The following is a 20,046-nucleotide window of genomic DNA, read 5'->3' as shown; positions in this document are numbered from 1 at the left end:
TCTTGAACCAGAGGGGATAACTTCACTCACCCGTCACTGAACTGCCCCCACAACCTATGGACTCACTTTCAAGGACTCTTCATCTCATGTTCTCTATATCTTTTTTTTTTCTTTTTGTATTGCACAGTTTCTTGTCTTTTGAATACCTGTTGGTGCAGTCTTTCATTGATTCTAATCTGGTTATTGGATTGATCTGAGCATGGCCGCAAGAAAATAAATCTCAGGTTTATATATGGTGACGTAGATGTACTTTGATAATAAATTTACTTTGAACTTTGATTGTCCATGGGTTCAGAAATCCAATAATGTTGGAGAAGAAGCTTTCCTAAAACATTCAGTGTGTGTCTTTGGACTCCTGTACACCACCTTGGTGGTAACAATGAGAAGAGAGCATATACTGGGTGATTGGGGTCCTTAATGACTGATGCTATTTTTTTTGAGGCATTGCCTTTTGAAGATGTCCTCGGTGACGGGGAGGCCAGTGGCCATGATAAAGCTAGCAGAGTTCACAACCCTCTGCAGCTTTTTCCGATCCTGTGCATCAACCCCTCTGTACCAGAAGGTGATGCAATGAGTCAGAATGTTCTCCACAGTACATTTGTAGAAAATTACTAGTTTTTGGTGAAATACCAAATCTCCTCAAACTCCCAATGAAATATGGAAGCTGACGTGCCCTCTTCATAATTTTTCTGCCACTGGGACTGGGTGTAAAGTAATAAGAAAGGTAGAGAATGGAACAGGAGCATATCTTTCAGCCCATGCTGTTGAGCCCAGCTAACTAATATAACAATTAAATGCCTAACTAAACTGATCCCTTCTGCCTAAATTGTGACAATATCCCTCCATTCTCTAACTCTTTAAGGCCTCTATTGTTATCTGCCTCCATCACCCTGGTAATACATTCTAGGCATCCACCACTCTGTAAAATAGAAATCTAGTTCCTGCACATCTAATTTGACTATAAGCCCTGTGAAAAAAGCAAGCATGTGATATTTTTTTGCCGGTGTGTTTCAGACACGATGGTGTGCACGGGCTGTTGTTCAAGTCTGGACCACATTGTAACATACCTTTTCAAGCAGTTGTCCCGTAGCACGAAAAAGCGGACCACGCCGATTTCACAGGAGAGTGACCGTTTCCTGCACATCATGCAGCAGCATCCTGAAATGATCCAACAGGTATGCACAGGGGGCACTGGGGAACTCAAATCTCTGCGGGCACTGCACGTCATCTTTCATAGAAGAATGAATCTATAGCTTTCCACTTTATCGCAATCTAGAACATTACGGTGTAATACAGTCCTTTCAGCCCACAATGTTTGCCAACCCTTTGAGGAACAGTTCCCTCCTTTCTTTAAAATCAATGCAGCTTCAAATTCTAGTGCTTGAACCTATTTGCAAACTGATTGGCATGAAAAGGCGCCATTGTCCTGTTAGTAAATCTCAGGCTGTAGATCGGGGTGGGGTGGTTTGCTTTTCATCTGTACCAATATGAAAGCATTTCGAGTGGGTTAAGGATAAAATCATCACAGATTTGTTTAAGGCATTCCACTTCCTATTTCACAATGCTGTGTCCTTTTAGCCTTCTCTCAGGTCGGTCTCACCCTGGCCTCCTACATAGCCCTCCATATTTCTTTCTTCCATCTGCTCTGCACCTAAGAATTTTGGGTGTGTTTCTGTATAACTCTTTCTAATGTATAGAGAACATTGAACTGCACAATACAGGCCTTTTGGCCCACAATATAGTGTCAACCCTTTAACCTATTCTAAAATCGATCTAATCCTTCCATCCCATGTATCCCTCCATTTTTCTTTCATCAATGTGCCTAACTAAAAGTTTCTTAAATGCCCCTAATGTATCTGCCTCTACCACCACCCTTGGAAGTGCACCACTCTGTGTGGGGGGTGGGGGGAGTCTACCTTTGACATCCTCCCCTATACTTTGCTCCAATCACGTATTAGCCACCTCCCTCTGCCCTAGGGATAAAGTCTCTAGCTTGAGCAAGTGTTTATGTGCACTGAGGGGCAATGATGTTCAGGTGTGTTTGGACTTTCAAAGGACATTTAATTTAATAAGCTTTTTAACAATTTTTGGGGCTGGGGAATTGATGTGAAAGATGTTGAATGAATGTGAATTTGGCAAGGGAAATGATGATCCTCAATGGAACCTAGGACGCTGCGGACACAAATGAAATTCAAAGATTTATGGAAGTTAAAGCTTATTACTAAGAAATGGAAAATGATTATATTTCACTCAGGAAAATGAGAAGCAACTTTATCTAGGGGGCTCAAGAGGGTACAGGAATAAGTTGTCTGGGGCTGTACATTGACAAAATCTTGAAAGGTTGTCACACAATCAGGCTGCCTCCAAGGGTCCCTGGAACTGGAGGAAATAGCGGAGGTACTTAATGAATACTTTGCTTCAGTATTCACTACGGAAAAGGATCTTGCTGATTGTAGGGATGACTTGCAGTGGACTGAAAAGCTTGAGCATGTAGATCTTAAGGAAGAGGATGTGCTGGAGCTTTTGGAAAGCATCGAGTTGGGTAAGTCATCGGGACCGGATGGAATGTACCCCAGGCTACTGTGGGAAGCGAGGGAGGAGATTGTTGAGCCTCTGGCAATTTTTTTTGCATCATCAATGAGGACAGGAGAGGTTCCGGAGGACTGGAGGGTTGTGGATGTTGTTCCCTTATTCAAGAAAGGGAGTAGGGATAACCCAGCAAATTATAGGCCAGTGAGTCTTACTTCAGTGGTTGGTAAGTTGATGGAGAAGATCCTGAGAGGCAGGATTTATGAACATTTGGAAGGCATAATATGATTAGGAATAGTCAGTATGGCTTTGTCAAAGGCAGGTTGTGCCTTATGAGCCTGATTGAATTTTTTGAGGATGTGACTAAACACATTGATGAAGGTGGAGCAGTAGATGTAGTGTATATGGATTTCAGCAAGGCATTTGACAGGGTACCCCATGCAAGGCTTATTGAGAAAGTAAGGAGGCATGGGATCCAAGGGGACATTGCTTTGTGGATCCAGAACTGGCTTGCCCACAGAAGGCAAAGCGTGGTTGTAGAAGGGTCATATTCTGCATGGAGGCTGGTGACCAGTGGTGTGCCTCAGGGATCTGTTCTGAGACCCTTACTCTTCGTGATTTTTATAAATGATCTGGATGAGGAAGTGGAGGAATGGGTTAGTAAATTTGCTGATGACACTAAGGTTGGAGGTGTTGTGGATAGTGTGGAGGGCTGTCAGAGGTTACAACGGGACATTGATAGGATGCAAAACTGGGCTGAGAAGTGACAGATGGAGTTCAACACAGATAAGTGTGAGGTCGTTCATTTTGGTAGGTCAAATATGATGGCAGAATATAGCATTAATGGTAAGACTCTTGGCATTGTGGAGGATCAGAGGGATCTTGGGGTCCGAGTCTGTAGGACACTCAAAGCTGCTACGCAGGTTGACTGTGTGGTTAAGAAGGCATACAGTGCATTGGCCTTCATCATTCGTGGGATTGAGCTTAAGAGCCAAGAGGTAATGTTGTAGCTATGTAGGACCCTGGTCAGATCCCACTTGGAGTATTGTGCTCAGTTCTGGTCACCTCACTACAGGAAGGACGTGGAAACCATAGAAAGGTTGCAGAGGAGATTTGCAAGGATGTTGCCTGATTGGGGAACATGTCTTATGAGAATAGGTTGAGTGAACTCGGCCTTTTCTCCTTGGAGTGACGGAGGATGAGAGGTGACCTGATAGAGGTGTACAAGATATTGAGAGGCACTGATCATGTGGATAGTCAGAGGCTTTTCCCCAGGGCTGAAATGGCTAGCTCGAGAGAGCATAGTTTTAAGGTGCTTGGAAGTAGGTACAGAGGAGATGTCAGAGATAAGTTTTTTACACAGAGTGTGGTGAGTGCATGGAATGGGCTGCCAGCAGAGGTAGTGGAGGCAGAAACGATAGGGTCTTTTCAGAGACTCCTGGTTGGCTAGATGGAGCTTAGAAAAAATAGAGGGCTAGGTAGTTCTAAGTTAGGGAATGTTCCGCATGCTTTGTGAACCGAAGGGCCTGTGTTGTGCTGTAGGTTTTCTATGTTTCTACAACCGTATAAAGTTAGACCATAAGGCATAGGAGCTTGAATTCCAGTTTCACCACCCTCTGGCTAAAAAAATTCTTCATAATTGTGCTAAACCATTAATAAACACCAAGTCTCAGGCCCTTCAGCTCATAATGTTGTGCCAACCTTTTATTCCACTCTAAGATCACTCTAACCCTTCCCTCCTGCTTAGCCCTCCATTTTGCTTTCAACCATGTGCTTATCTAAGGGTTTTTTAAATGTTGTTAATGTACCTACTTTTACCATCCTAGCAGCATGTTCCACACCCACGACTGAAAAAAACCTACCTCTGATATCCCCCCTATACTTTCTTCCAAACACCTTAAACTATGCCCCCTCATGTTAGCTATTTCCGCCCTGGGGCAAAAATCTCTGGCTGTCCATTTGATCTCTGCCTAGTTTTATTTCATACACCTTTTGTTAGTGATTAGTAAGTTTGCAGATGACACCAAAATTGGCAGGTGTAGCGGAGAGTGAAAGAGGATCTAGAACAACTGAGAATGTGGCCCCAGAAATGGCAATGGAATTTAACTTGGACCAGGCACAGTAGCATAGCACTAGTGACCCAGGTTCAATTCCTGCACTGTCTGTAAGGAGTTTGTAAGTTCTCCCCATGACTGTGTGGTTTTCTCTGGGTGCTCTGGTTTCTCCCCACATTCCAAAGATATATGGGTTAGTTGGTTAATTGGTCTCTTGAGTGTAATTGGGTGTTACGGACATGTTGGGCCATAAGGGCCTATTACTGTTCTGTATCTCTAAATAAAATGTTCTTTGGACATAAGAAAATTGGGGGGTTCTGGGCTGGATTAAATTTTTTGACATTGATTGTGGAGTAGGTTTATATGAGTCAGAACAACATAATAGGCTAATGGATTCACATAGTGCTGTACTATGTGCTAAGTGTGAAGTAAAGTACTTTGTCAAAGTCAAAGGTTGGAAAGTTAAAACAGGACAAAGCATAGAACACTACAGTGCAGTATAGGCCCTTCAACCCATGTGTTGTGCCGATCCTTTAACCTACTCTCATCAATCTAACCTTTTCCTCCTACGTAGCCTTCCATTTATCTTTCATCCATGTGTCTGTCTAAGAGTTTCATAGATGTCCCTAACATATCTGCCTCTGCCACACCCAGAGTGTTTACAGTGAATGGTAGGGCTGTGTCAGTATCGTTGAATGAAGACCCTGAGATACAAGTACTTAGTTCCCTGAAAGTGGCAACATGGGTAACAGCATGGTGAGAATGTGAACAACATGCTGATCTTTATTAGCTGAGGCACTGAGTACAAGAGCTGGGATTCCTGAGCATGCAAAATGCTAGAGGAACTCGGCAGGTCAGACAGCATCAATGGAGAGGAATAAACAGTCAACATTTTGGGCCGTGACTCTTCATTGGGACTGGAAAGGGGGTAGAAGCCAGAATAAGAAGGTATGAGGAGGGGAAGGAGTACAAGTTGAAATGTTGTGATTGAAGCCAGGAGAGGGGGGAATTAAGTAAGGCACATGGCTGTAGCAGAGAGTCTGAGTGGTGAGATCATCCTGCAGTTCAACAAAATGTTGGTTAGGCCACAGTTCTGGGCACTACTCTTAAAGGTGTAATGTGGGAGGTTTATATGAGTGTTGACTATCAGGGTGACCAATCGTGTTGAAGTAAATTAATGACTTTGATTTGGGTGTGCAGCACTACCTATAAACTTCAACTTCCCAGTAGATAATGATCTCTTTTAAAGTAGTTTTCATATTTTGGAGTGAGCTTTGAATTCATCCTTTCTCAACAGATGTTGTCCACAGTTCTCAACATCATCATTTTTGAAGACTGCAGGAATCAGTGGTCCATGTCTCGTCCTCTGCTTGGATTGATTCTCCTGAACGAGAAGGTGAGGTACAGTGTCTGTGTGGTCTGAGCTCTGAGGCTCTGGAGGGATATTGCTGGCCGCAGGAGCTGTGGACAGCATTAGTGCAGAGCCTTTCATGCCCTCAGGACAAATCTCCAGGTCAAATGCTGCAGTTGGTGTTCTGCAGCCAAGCACAACACCCAGTCGCTGTGTAGTAGCAAGACAAGTTGGTCATAGAGCTCTAAAGCATAGAAATAGGCCATTCGGCCCATCATATCTATACTGACCTTCTGCCTGTCTATACTAATCCCAATTTACCCACAAAATTCTGTATCTCCCGTGCCTTGCGCATTCAGGACTTACTCAGATGCATCTAAACACTGCTACCAACAGCTCATTCTAGATGCTAACTACTCTTTCTGTGAAAAATGTACCCCCCACATCCCCTTAAATCTATACCCTCTAATGTTAGAAATACACACCATAGGAAGCAGACAATAACATCCAAACTCTGCCTCTCATAATGTTATATACCTCTGTCATGTCACCTCAGCCTCATTCACTCCAAGGAATATAGATTTAACCTTTCCATACAAAAACAAGAGATTCTGCAGGTGCTGGAAATCCAGAGCAACATACAAAATTCTGGAGGAATTCAGCAAGTTAGGCAGCATCTATAGAGGGTATAAACAGTCAATGTTTTGGGCCGAAATTCTCCTCGTACACCAGGCAATATCCTTGTGAATCATAGAGTCATGGAACATTACGACATAGAAAGAGCCCTTAGATCCATCTAGTCTATGTTGAACTGAGTCCCATCGATCAGCACCCGGACCATATCCCTCCAGTCAATGTACCTATGCAAATTTCTTTTAAATGTTGTGGTCAAACCCACATCCTCTACTTCTGCTGGCAGCTCGTTCCACATTCTCATCACCCTCTGAGTGAAGAAGTTCCCCCTCATGTTCCCCTTAAACACTTCACCTTTCACCCTTAACTCACAACCTCTAGATATAGTCTCACCCAATTTCAGTGGCAAAAGCCTACTCTAACTGAACTGCATGCTGGAGCCATTTATTTACAGCAGTATTGTTGGAGCTGACATTAAATGCCTCCTTGACTTGAGAAGTGGGTCACAAATCATGTGGGTTATTCTCTACGTGGGACAGAGTGACCCCAGGCAGACTCAGTGAGTGGGTGTCACCTGTGCTTGGGCTCACTTTGCTCTAGTGGCAGTTCACGCTTGACCAGTGAAATCCTTTAAAGCACTGGCTCTGCCTTCCTGATAAGATGTGTGCCTAGCTGTCAGTGTTGGACACTATTGGACAAACAGTTTTTAAAATTCAAGCGTTAACTTACATACAAATAACACAGTACAGACCCTTCGGCTAATGTATCTTTCTCTATCATCACCACTGGCAGGTCAAACCATATATCTATCTAAAAAAAAACCTTACCTCTGTTAATCCCCCTGCATACATTCCTCCAAACACTTTCAAATTATGCCCCGTTGTATTAGCTGTAATTGAGGTAAGCATTAGAAAACACTAAATGGTGACTCAAATTAATCAACAGGGAAAAAAAAAATTTACTGAAATACACCTGTCTTTCAGCAGTGTTCTGTTGAAAAAGAGTCCCTGTTTGGGCAGATCTGATCCAAGGCAGAATCAGACAGGGTGATCTTGGAGTAACTGCTGGATATTCCAGTTGAACTGTGAAAGGGGGGTGCTGTCACAACACAAGGATTCTGAGATGAATGCAATCGGTCCTCACAGGTGACTGAGTCCCATTGTGACCTTCCTGCTGCCTTCCACAGCTGCAGGATCAAGCCTATAGCTGCTTGTCAATGTACACTGTGTTCATCTCTCTGTTTCTGCCTGCCCTGCAGTACTTTGCAGACTTGAGGAACAGCATAGTGAACAGCCAGCCCCCAGAGAAGCAGCAGGCCATGCACCTTTGCTTTGAAAACCTGATGGAGGGTATTGAACGCAACTTATTGACGAAGAACAGGGACAGGTAAGCCCTCAGGAAGTGTCTTCCTGGTCCTCCTTGGTGTTAGGGAGGGAGGGGTGGGTTGCCAGTTGTAAATGATAATGAATGCGAGAACAGGAGCAGTCTTCGGTAAGTTAATTTATGGTGGGTGCAAGGGACTTCTGGTGGACGGGGTGGGGTTGATACTTGCAGGTTGAGTTGGTAGTAGGGAAAGCAGAGCAATTCATTTCAAGAGTCTGGAATATAGATTCACAGAGTCATAGAACACTACAGCACTGTAGAAACAGGCCCTTTAGCCCATCTATTCTGTTCCAAACTGTTACTCTGCCTAGTCCTATCCACTTGCAGTTGGACCCTTCATACCCCACCCATTCATGTACTTATCTGAACTTCTCTTGGGAAAATCAGATTGGTGCTGAGTTTGGATCCAACGAGAAAATTCAAACATCAGTGAATTTGTGGAATGCTCTGCCACAGACTGCAGTGGAGGCCATGTCTGGGTATTTTTTAAGTGGAAGTTGATAGTTTCTTGATTGGTCAGGGCATCAAAAGATACGGTGTGAGGGCAGTATGGAGTTGAATGGGATCTGGAATCAGCCATGATGGAACGGCAGAGCCGACTCAATGGTCTGAATGGTCTAATTCTGCTCCTGTATCTTATGGTCCCAGCAACCCCTATTTAACCCTAACTTAATCACGGGACAATGACCAAACTAACTTACCCGGTTTGTCTTTGGTGCCAGTATTGAACTCCCAACGCCCCAAGCTGTACAGGTGTCCCCCCCCCCCCCCCTTTACAAAGGTAGAGCGTTCCTATGAAACCTTTCTTAAGCCAAAATGGCGTAAAGCGAAGAACCATTAATTTATATGGGAAAAATTTTTGTAAAAGCGAAAATCCTCTTTATAATGCGAGAACAGGTTACTGATATAGGCCTTTTGTAAAAGTGGCATAAAGCGAACATTCGTAAAGCGAGGGATACCTGTAATAGCATCATATGCTACAGTTGCGCCCAATATTATTGATATCTTTTTCTGTAGGTAGGTGACCAGAGCTGCACACAATACCGCAAATTAGGCTTCACCAATATCTTGTACAAGCTCAATATAACATTCCAACTTCAGTATGAATTTACCAAAAACATTCTTTATGGCCCTATCTACCTGTGATGTCACTTTCAAGGAATTTTGGGTCTGTATTCCCCAACAACTGGCAACATTGGGGCTGCCAGGAAGAAGTTAATGCCCTTTCCTGGAGTAAAGGGTATTACAGAGGCATGAGAAAGGAGTTGGTCAGATTTCATTGGAAAAGAACACTGGCAGGGATGATGGCAGAGTAGCAATGACTGGAATTTCTCAAAGAAATTCGGAAGGCGCAGAATATATATACATCTCAAAGAGGAAGAAATATTCTAAAGGAGAGATGATACAACCGTTGGAAATCAGGAAAAGTCCAAGGCAATATAAAAACCAAAGTGAGGGCATATAATAGAGCAAAAGTTAGTGGGAAGTTAAGAGGATTGGGAAGCTTTTAAAACCAACAGAAGGCAACTAAAAAAGTCATTAGGAAGGTAAAGATGGAATACAAAATTATGCTAGCCACTAATATTAAAGAGGATACCAAAAGTTTCTTTAAATACAAAGTGTATATAAAGGCAAGATTGGGTATTGGACTGCTGGTAAACGATGCCGGAGAGGTAGTAATGGGGGACAACAAAATGTTGGACAAACTTTTAAATATTTTGCATCAGTTTTCACGGTGAAAGACACTAGCAGTATGGTGGAAATTCCAGGTGTCGGTGGTCATAAAGTGTGTGAAGTTATCATAACTAGTGAGAAGGTTCTTGGGAAACTGAAAGGTCTGAATGTAGTTAAGTCACCTGGACCATATGGTGTACACCCCAGTGTTCTGAAGAGGTGGCTGAAGAGATTGTGGAGACATTAGCAATGATCCTTCAAAAATCACTAGATTCTGGAATGTTTCCAGAAGACTAGAGAATTGCAAATGTCACTCCACTCTTCAAGAAAGGAGAGATGCAGAAGAAAGGGAACTATAGGCCAGTTAGATCTCAATAGTTGGGAAGATATTGGAGTCTATTATTAAAGATGAGGTCTCAGGGTACTTGGAGGCACATGATAAAATAGGCTGAAGTCAGCATGGTTTCCTCGATGGAAAATCTCGTCTGATGAAATCTGTTGGAATTCTTTGAAAAAATAACACACAGGATAGACAAAGGAGAATAAGTTGATGTTTTCTACTTGGATTTTCAGAAGGCCTTTGACAAGGTACTACACATGCGGCTGCTTCAGAAACTACAAGCCCATGGTATTACAGAAAAGATTCTAGCATGGATAAAGCAGTGGCTGATTGGCAGGAGACAAAGTGTCAGAATAAAGGGAGCTTTTTCTGGCTGGCAGCCGTTGACAAGTGGTTTTCCACAGGGTTCTGCGTTGAGACCGAATCTTTTTACATCATATGTCAGTGATTTGGATGATAGAATTGATGGCTTTGTTGCCAAGTTTGCAGACAATATGAAGATATGTGGAGGGGCAGGTAGTTTTGAGGAGGTAAAGAGCTACAGAAAGAGTTGAACAGATTAGAAAGGGGAAAGAAATGTCAATGTAGTGTCAGGAAGCGTATGGTCATGCGCTTTGGTAGAAGAACTGAATTGGTTGACTATTTTCTAAATGGAGAGAAATTACAAAACTCTGGGGTGCAAAGAGATTTTGGTGTCCTTGTAGAGGATTCCCTAAAGGTTAATTTGCGGGTTGAGTCTGTGGTGAGGAAGGGAAATGCAATGTTAGCATTCATTTTAAGAGGATTAGAATATCAAAGCAAGGATGTAATGTTAAGACTTTATAAAGCACTGGTGAGGCCTCACTTGGAGTATTGTGAGTAGTTTTGGACCCCATAGCGTAGAAGGAATGTGCTGAAACTAGAAAAGGCTCCAAGGATATTCATGAGAATGATTCCAGGATTGAACGGCTTGTCATATGAAGAACATTTGATGGCTCTGGGTCTGCATTCACTGGAATTCAGAAGCATGAGGGGTGACCCCATTGAAACCTATCGAATAGAATGGATGTTTTCTGTGGTGGGAGAGTCTAAGACCAGAGGACACAGCCTTAGAACAGTGAGTGCCCATTTTGAATGGAGATGAGGAATTTGTTTTGCAAGACAGGTGAACCTTTGGAATTCTTTGCCAGAGGCAGCTGTGGAGGCCAAGTCTTTGTGTATATTTAAGGCAGAGTTTTTGATTGGTTATGGGCATGAAGAGATACAGTGAGAAGTCAGGAGATTGGGATGGAGAGGAAGATTGGATCAGCTATGATGAAATGGCAGAGCAGATTATATCTTATGGTCTTACACCACAGACACACATGTTGTTATTACTCCTCAGGTTCACACAGAATCTCTCGGTGTTTCGAAGGGAAGTGAACGACTCAATGAAGAATTCAACATACGGTGTCAACAGCAACGAAATGATGAGCTGACGTCCATTCTGATCCCTTACCCAGCACTGGGGTGTATTTCCAATGCAATGCAGGAGTTGAGGGGCAGAAGGTGGGGAGGGAGGGGATGGGGGTTTAGGGGAAAGTCAAGAGTTGTCAGGTAGGTGAGTTCCTACGCCTCATCCACCCACTGACCATTGGACTTGTCACAACCCCAAACCCCCAGCCCATGATATCCTGGCAGGGAATGTCATTGTGTCCCCGCCCCGCATCTGCCTTGTATAAACTTGTACATTTTTTTCTTAAGACATTTTGAACTGTTTATATGAAATCAATCAGTTAAAAAATAGAGAAAGCTGAAGAGTTGTGATTGAAATTTTTTGAATTGGGAGGAGGATGTGAGTTGGATGAGTGGGGCAGTGTGTGTGTGGGTGTTCAGTTCGATATAAAGCTCTATAATCTAACTCCAAATGGAGAAGAACACAACCCAGTAACTAGAGTGCACACTAATCAAATTGTAGTCATTCCCCAGTTAAATTGGGATTTGTGTTTGAGGTTCTAGTTGTTCAAGCTCCGGGAGAGGTGACGCAGATGTTGCTGCTAATGTTGGATTGAGCACAGCTCATTTATATCCACAGAGCAAAAGAAAACCAATGGATTCTATATTTTTATTGTTCTGACTAAACACATTTCCAAATTGTTGCGTGATCAGGTAACTGGTTGGTATGTACGAATGTTTGCTGCATCTAGTGTAAGAATTGTGGCTGCAAATAAAACTTCAGTGGTTTGTACTGAGTGTAATCTGTCTGTATCCTGACGGTCACTGAATGCACTGAGCTTCAAGGTGCCGAGGTCTCAATGATGTTCCCTTCCTCTTCCCAACACCAGCACTCAGAAGCAGATAGAAGTCATCAATTATAGATGAGCTCTCTCAATTTTTAAAGACCATTGTTCTTCACACAGCTCTGTCTTGAGTCTGGCATTACCGTGACCACAGTACTGCCCCAGCTGCTAAAGAATTCCATGTTCCTCTGTGGTTTAATTCCGTGTATGATGAACGTGTTATGTAGCCACTGGGTCTCTGTCTCCCATCAGCTTTGTACAGTTTGAATTCTTTTCTTCAGCACCTCTGATTCCTTTTGATTTTGCAGATCTTTCAAACAGTTGTGTGTTGTATCCCTCTCTGTTGCGGGCAGTTTCTATTGCAAAGAACTGGATCCTGGTAGCTGAGAGAACACGAGATAATGTACAATGTCCTATTTCCTTACCTTCACACTCTCCCTCCCCCCACACACACCACCCCCCCTCCCTCTCTCTCCTGCCCCTGAGAGAACGACAGAGACAAGAAAGAAATCTCTGCAGTGTACTATGAGCCATAGCCCTCCCTCATTTGGTCTCTCATTATGCAACTCCTTTCCCCTGTCTTCCCATCTCAACTTCCCTCTCCTGTGTTTTGTCCTGTCAATCTTCTTCTCCCCCTCCCCCTGTTTCTTCTCCCTCTCCTCTCTTCCATCCCATCCCTCCACCCTACCAAATATGGTGTTTTCCTCCACATAATCCTTGGAGCAGTCCAACCGTAGGAGTGTCCCAAAGTTGTAGTCTTCAACCAGCCCCTCAAACTGCATGCAGAACGGACGCCAGGCCTGCAACAAGTAAGCAGAAACCCCTCAGGTGATTGCACAATCTGAGGGCAGATGCCACATCCACACACCCTGTATGCTCTTGGGTGCACAGAAACAGCCAGTGGATCTGCACAGAAAACATTTGGAGTCCAAACACACTATCGATACATCGAACCGTGTACTTACCCCTCTGTAAAATAAAAACCTACCTCTGACATACCCCCCACCACCCATACTTTCCTCCAATGCCCTTAAAATTACGTTTGCTTGAATTAGCCATTATGACCCCAGCTGGGGGAAAAGTCTCTTGCTGTCCACTCGATCTATATACCTCATCTCTCATACACTTCGATCAAGTCACCTCACATCTTCCTTTATTCCAAAGACAAAAGCTTGAGCTCATTCAACCCAACTTAATAGATAGATAGATAGATAGATAGATAGATACTTTATTCATCCCCATGGGGAAATTCAACTTTTTTCCAATGTCCCATACACTTGTTGTAGCAAAACTAATTACATACAATACTTAACTCAGTAAAAAAAATGTGATATGCATCTAAATCACCATCTCAAAAAGCATTAATAATAGCTTTTAAAAAGTTCTTAAGTCCTGGCGGTAGAATTGTAAAGCCTAATGGCATTGGGGAGTATTGACCTCTTCATCCTGTCTGAGGAGCATTGCATCGATAGTAACCTGTCGCTGAAACTGCTTCTCTGTCTCAGGATGGTGCTATGTAGAGGATGTTCAGAGTTATCCATAATTGACCGTAGCCTACTCAGCGCCCTTCGCTCAGCTACCGATGTTAAACTCTCCAGTACTTTGCCCACGACAGAGCCCGCCTTCCTTACCAGCTTATTAAGACGTGAGGCGTCCCTCTTCTTAATGCTTCCTCCCCAACACGCCACCACAAAGAATAAGACACACTCTCACCTGAGTAAGTCTCCCCTGCACCCTAAAACTTCAACTTCCTTCCAATGAGGAGCCAAACAGAACTCCATGTAGTCTAATCAGTTTTACAGAGCTGCAACGTTACCTTGTGGCTCTGGAACTCAAACCCCCCCCAACTGATGAAGGCCAACATAACATACACCTTATGAACAACCTTATTAACTCGCACAGTAACTTTGAGGGATCTAAGGACATGTACCGTACTCCCAAAATCCCTCTGTTCCTCCAAACTAAGAATCGTGCCATTAAACCTGTATTCTGTATCCAAGGTTGACCTGCCAGAGTATTATTTTACACTTTTTATAGATTGAACTCCATCTGCCATTGCTCAGGCCAGCTCTGCGTCCAGTCAACGTCCTGATACAACCTTAAACACCACCAACTTTCATGTCATCTGCAAACTTTAATCACCCATCCTTCCACTTCCTCATCCAAGTCACTTATTAAAATTACAAAGAGCAAGGGCCTCAGAACAGGTTCCTGTGGAACACCACTGGTCACCAACTTCCAGGCAGGATACACTCCATCTGCTACTACCTTCTGCCTCTTATGGTCAAGCCAATTCTGTATCTAAATAGCCAGATTTACCTTGAATCCCATGCCTCCCGACTTTCTGATGAGCCTACAATGGGAAACCTTGTTAAATGTCTTATTAAAATCCACATCCACTGTGCTAACTTCATCAATTTGGTTTGTAAGGTACAATCAGCCCCTTATAAAGCCACAGTGAACATTCCTAATCAGACTTCTCTAAATGCTTGAAAATCCTGTCTCTAAATATTCTCTCCAATAGTTTGCCTGCCATTGTAAGACTCACTGGTTTATAATCCGTGCTCATTTGCTTGAACAAAAGAATAACATTTACCTCCCTCCAATCATCTGGTACCATTCCTGTGGCCAGTGAGGATGCAAAGTTCATTGCCAACCCTGCAGCAATCTGTTCCCTTTTCTCCCCGTAGAAACCTGGGACTTCTTAACATCGTCCTCACAGACATTTCTCCCTTCCTGTGTCTGCCTTCCACCCATACTGACCCAGTAGACAACCTTGTCCCCTTTCTGCAGCTGTGATAATATCCCCGATTAGCAATGCCACTCAGCCACCTCTTTACCCCCTCCCTGTCCCTTTTGAAACATCTAAACCCCAAACACCCAGCAGCCATTCCTGCCCTTGTGACAGCCCAGTCTCTAATGGCCAGAGTGCCGCAGTTCCATAAGACATAGGCCATTCACCCCATTGAGTCTGCTCCATTATTCCATCACAGCTGACTTGTTACCCCTCAACTCCATTCTCCGTCTTTCTCCCCGTAACCTCTGACAGCCTTACAACCCGTTCAAAAGGTTTCAATGAGATTTCTCCCCTTACCCTTCTAAATTCCAGCGAGTACAGACCCAGAGTCATCAAGCGTTCCTCGTATGTTAACCCTTTCATTCCCGGAATAATCATCCTCTGGCCCCTCTCCAATGCCAGCAAATCTTTTCTTAGATGAAGAGCCCAAAACTGTTCACAATACTTGAGGTGAAGCCTCACCGGTGCCTTATAAAGCCTCAGAATCATATCCCTTATTTTGTATTCAAGACCTCCTGAAACAAATGCCAACATGGCATTTGCATTCCTCACCACTGACTCAACCTGCAAGTTAACCTTTCGGATGTTCTGCACAAGGATTCCCAAGCCCCTTTGCATCTCAGACTTCTGGATTTTCTCCCCATTAAGAAAATGGTCTGCACATTTATTTCTACTACCAAAGTGCATGACTGTGCATTTTCCAACATTGCATTTCACTTGCCACTTGGCAACAAAGCCATCTATTCCATCATCTAAATCATTGATATACCACATAAAAAGAAGTGGTTGCAACACTGACTCCTGTGGAACACCACTGGTTACTGGCAGCCAACCAAGCAAAGATCCTTTTATTCCCATTCGCTGCCTCTTATCAATCAGCCAATCCTCTCGAACTGGGTGCTAACATTGCAATTTGCTTCCTTAACCAACGACTCAACCTGCAAGTTAACCTTTATGGAATCCCACATAAGGACTCCCAAGTCCCTTGGCGCCTCAGATTTCTGAATTTTCTCCTGGTTTAGAAGAGATTAGATTTTATTCCTTCTACCATACACTTCCCTGTTCTTTGTTCATTCCCCAATCTGTCTAAATCCTTTTGCAGATTCCCTGCTTCCAAACAGAAAGGCCCCCTTTTGTCTCACACTTTGCCTCCTGCCAGTCAGCCGATTTTTTAAATCTATGCTTGTATCTGTGCTGTAATACTATGGACTCTTGTTTAACAGCCTCATGTGCGGCACCTTTATGAAGGCTTTCTGAAAATCCAAGTAAACAACATCCACTGACTCCTTTGTCTACCCTGCCTGTTATTTCCACAAAGAATTCCAACAGATTTCCCTTCAAGGAAAACAAGTTGTCTTTGGCCAATTTCATCATGTGCCTCAAAAACCCTGAAACCTCATCCTTAATAATGGAATCCAACACTGGTCTTCCCAACCACTGAAACTGACCTATAATTGTTTCTGCATTCCTCCCTTCTTAAGTTCACCTGCCATTTCTTTGTTCCCCATGACTACCTCTCCAGTGTCATTTTCCAGCGGTCTGATGTACACTTCTGCCCCTCTTTTATTCCTTATGTATTTGAAAAACTTTTGGTATACCCTTTCATATTACTGGCCAGCTTAGCTTCATATTTCATCATCTTTTCTCTACTTACGGCTTTTTTAGTTGCCTTTGTTAGTTTTTAAAAGCTTCTAACCTCCTACTAATTTTTGCTCTATTATGTGCCCTCTCTTCTGCTTTTAACTCTGTCAGCCACGGTTGCCTCATCCTCCCTTTAGAATACTTCATCTTTGGATTGTATTAATTCTATACCTTCCAAATTGTCTCCAGAAACTCCAACTGTTACTGTTCTACCGTAATCTCTACTAGTGTCCCCTTCTAATCAACTTTGGCCAGCTCCTCTCTCATGCCTCTGTAATTCTCTTTACTCCACTGTAATAATAATACATCTGACTTTATTTTCTCACTCTCAAACCGAGGGTGAATTCTATCAGATCATAATCACTGTCTTCCAAGGGTTCCTTTACCTTCAAATCAAATTAATCAAATTTGGTTTATTACACATCATCCAATCCAGAATTGCCTTACTCCTTAGTGGTCTCAATCACAAACTACTCTAAATTTCTACAAATTCCCTCTCTTGGGATTCAGCACCAACCTAATTTTCCTAATCTATCTGCATATTAAGATCACTCATGAACACAGAACATAGAAATCTACAGCATATTACAGGCCCTTCGGCCGGCCATGTAACCTACTCTAGAAACGGCCTAGAATTTCCCTACCATACAGCCTATTTTTCTAAGCTCCATGTACCTATCTTACCCTCACTGGTGTGTGACACAGGCAGCAATCCAGAGAATACTACCCTTGAAGTCCTGCTTTTCAGCTTTCTACCTAAAGTGTCTATTCAGGATCTCAACCCTTTTCCTACCTATGTCATTGGTACCAATATGTACCATGACTTCTAGCTGTTCTCCCTCCCCTTTAGAATGCTGTGGACCTGATCTGAGATGTCCCTGACACTGGCCCCTGGGAGGCAACATACCATCCAAGTGTCCATTTCATGCCACTGAATCCCTTGTCTCCTCTCCTAAATAAGGAATCCCATATCATTACAGCACTCCTGTTCACCTCTCACCTCCCACAACTGCCTGCTCGAAAACTCCACCCATCTCACAGCTGCCTGATCGAAAGGTCCACTCACCCCCTCCCCAACGGTCGCCTATTCGAGAGCTCCACTCACACCCCCCCCAGTGGCCCAGCTGCAAAATGTGTGTGCAGGTGCCACGGCTCTGATACTTCAGGATACATGCACTGTCCCGAACTCTTGCTGTCCGTGTGTGAGATAGTGTCCTCTGTGAGTGGTTGGTGAATTCTAGAACTTACCAGTTTGGCAGACTCAGACTTCAGTTCGTCTGGATCAAGGACATCAATCTTCATGTCATTAAATCGCTTTCTGAACTCTGTGTAGATCAGATCATCTTCTTTAGTCAGTCTAAGGTATCGTGGGTCAACTGAAGAAATGAGCTGTGGGAAGAGCAGAGGTGAAACAAGGCCACGATTCACACCACTATCCAACCACATTCCCAGAGATGCTGCCATTTCCTGCTAATACATGAATGGGAACTCCCATGGGAAACTAACCCACAGCATTAAGGGAATATTCACCTTGGGAGCAGAAAATTTAGACTAAGTGGAAAGAGATAGCAGAAAGTGGAGAAATGAAGGCATCCTCACAGTGGAACCTCAAAGTTGAGAAGTGGAAGACTTGGGATGAGGCAGATTAATAGTCTGGCACACACTAGATGGGCCAAGGGATCTGTTTCTCTGCTGTAGTGTTCTATGATTTACTGTAAGGTTGGAAGAGGGTATAAAAGACAAGTCTCCATACATTGTGTACAAGGCACTCGTGAAACTACAGCTAGAGTTCCTTATGTCATTTAGAGATACAGCACGGTAACTGGCCCTTCTGTCCCAACGAGCCTGCTTTGCCTAATTACACCCTTGTGACCAACTAACCTACCAGACAGTAGGTTTTTGGAATGTCCTGGAAATGAAAGGGTTAATTTATGAGGAACATTTGATAGCTCTGAACCTCTACTCAGTGGAGTTTAGAAGAGTGAGGGGATCTCATTAAAACTTAATGAATATTGAAAGGCCATTGAGATGATGTTTCTTGTAGTGGAGGAATCTTAAGACTAGACAGTACAACCTCAGAATAGAGGAACGTCCATTTAGAATAGCAATGAGGAGGAATTTCTTTAGCCAGAGGATGGTAATTCTGTGGAATTCATAGCCACAGATGGCTGTGGAGGCTAAGTCATTAGGCACATTTAAAGTGGAGGTTGATAGGTTCTTAATTAGTCAGGGCATCAAAGGTTACAGGGAAGAAGGTGGAGGAATGGGGTTAAGAGGGATAATAAATTGGCCATGATGGAAAGGCAGAGCAGACCCAATGAGTGGAAAGGCTCCAGTGCCTTCTGGTCTTAAAAACCCACCAATTCTGAATTCGACAATTTCAAATAACCAGCCTTTCCGCAAGAACATCCACCTGTAAATTTAAATTGCATTTCTCTCTCACAAATGCTGCCTCACCTGTTGGCTATTTCAAAGTCAAAATCAAAGTACATTTATTATCAAAGTATGCATATGTCATCATACTCTACCTTGAGATTCATTTTCTTGCAGGCTTTTACAAGAAAAAAAGAGAAGTACTATAGAATTTATGAAACATAAATAAAGACTGAGAATCAATGTACAGAAGAAGATTGTGCAACTATAAAATCAAAGTTCAAAGTAAATTTATTATCAAAGTAGAAATGAGTCCTTCCATTAGTCGGGGTCAACCATGGATGTGTGTTCCAGCATCCACATGATATGTAAGCCTGGGCAGTACAATATGGAGAGCAAAGCTCCCTCTCTCCACATGTCTGATGAATCCAAATGAACACCAGAGACCGATGCAGTTTGACACCATTGATGCTGCAGGAGTTTCCAGTCAGCATTGAACTCAACATAAAACTTCCTTAGGGACTCCAGCTGTGGATTTATCCCGAAGTCTTCCCCGTGAGCGGGTATAGTCACAAGGCAGTAGAAGTTTGAGATTAGAGATTTCCTTCTGTTAGATGAGCTGCCAACCACAGCTAAGAAGTCCCACCTACCCAAACAGACTGGTTTTAAGGTGCCAATAACCTACCTTTGCCCCTTTACCTGTCAATAGAATCGGTTCTGCCAGGCTTAATAGCTAAGCCACACATGAAGGCCAGAAGCTGGACTTGGTTGTCAGAGGTTATTTGAGACGCACGCCATTGGGAGCATTTAAGAAGTCGTGGGGGCTTAGCCCCACTTCCATCCCTGGCTTAACAACATTAAGGAACCAAAGTATATTTACGTCACCATATAAAAGCCCGAGATTCATTTTCTTTACGGGCATTCAGAGTAAATACAAAGAAACACAATAGAATCATTGAGAAACTGCACATAACAAAAGATAGACAAATAACTAATGTGCAAATTTTTAAAAG

The 20,046-nt window shown here is 43.3% G+C and overlaps 2 protein-coding genes across 3 annotated transcripts in view; one reads left to right on the top strand and one right to left on the bottom strand.

Moving 5' to 3' along the window:
• Positions 1-12,175, top strand: part of xpo7 (exportin 7) — a 191,711-nt gene extending 179,536 nt beyond the window's left edge. The window contains exons 25-28 of the mRNA XM_073061943.1: positions 1,015-1,175; positions 5,881-5,979; positions 7,826-7,953; positions 11,328-12,175. Coding sequence (XP_072918044.1) covers positions 1,015-1,175; positions 5,881-5,979; positions 7,826-7,953; positions 11,328-11,421 — 482 coding nt within the window. The 3' untranslated portion in view covers positions 11,422-12,175. The remainder of the gene's footprint in view (positions 1-1,014; positions 1,176-5,880; positions 5,980-7,825; positions 7,954-11,327) is intronic.
• pbdc1 (polysaccharide biosynthesis domain containing 1) overlaps positions 12,034-20,046 on the bottom strand; it is a 29,737-nt gene continuing 21,724 nt past the window's right edge. For both annotated transcript variants that reach the window (XM_073061990.1, XM_073061981.1), the window contains exons 4-6: positions 17,909-18,049; positions 12,911-13,022; positions 12,034-12,605 (exon numbers count right to left, since the gene is read on the bottom strand). In XM_073061990.1, coding sequence (XP_072918091.1) covers positions 12,442-12,605; positions 12,911-13,022; positions 17,909-18,049 — 417 coding nt within the window. In that variant the 3' untranslated portion in view covers positions 12,034-12,441. The remainder of the gene's footprint in view (positions 12,606-12,910; positions 13,023-17,908; positions 18,050-20,046) is intronic.

This window comes from Hemitrygon akajei, chromosome 1 (genome assembly GCF_048418815.1).
Source record: "Hemitrygon akajei chromosome 1, sHemAka1.3, whole genome shotgun sequence".
Taxonomy (NCBI): domain Eukaryota; kingdom Metazoa; phylum Chordata; class Chondrichthyes; order Myliobatiformes; family Dasyatidae; genus Hemitrygon; species Hemitrygon akajei.
This window is presented reverse-complemented; position numbering and strand designations above follow the sequence as displayed.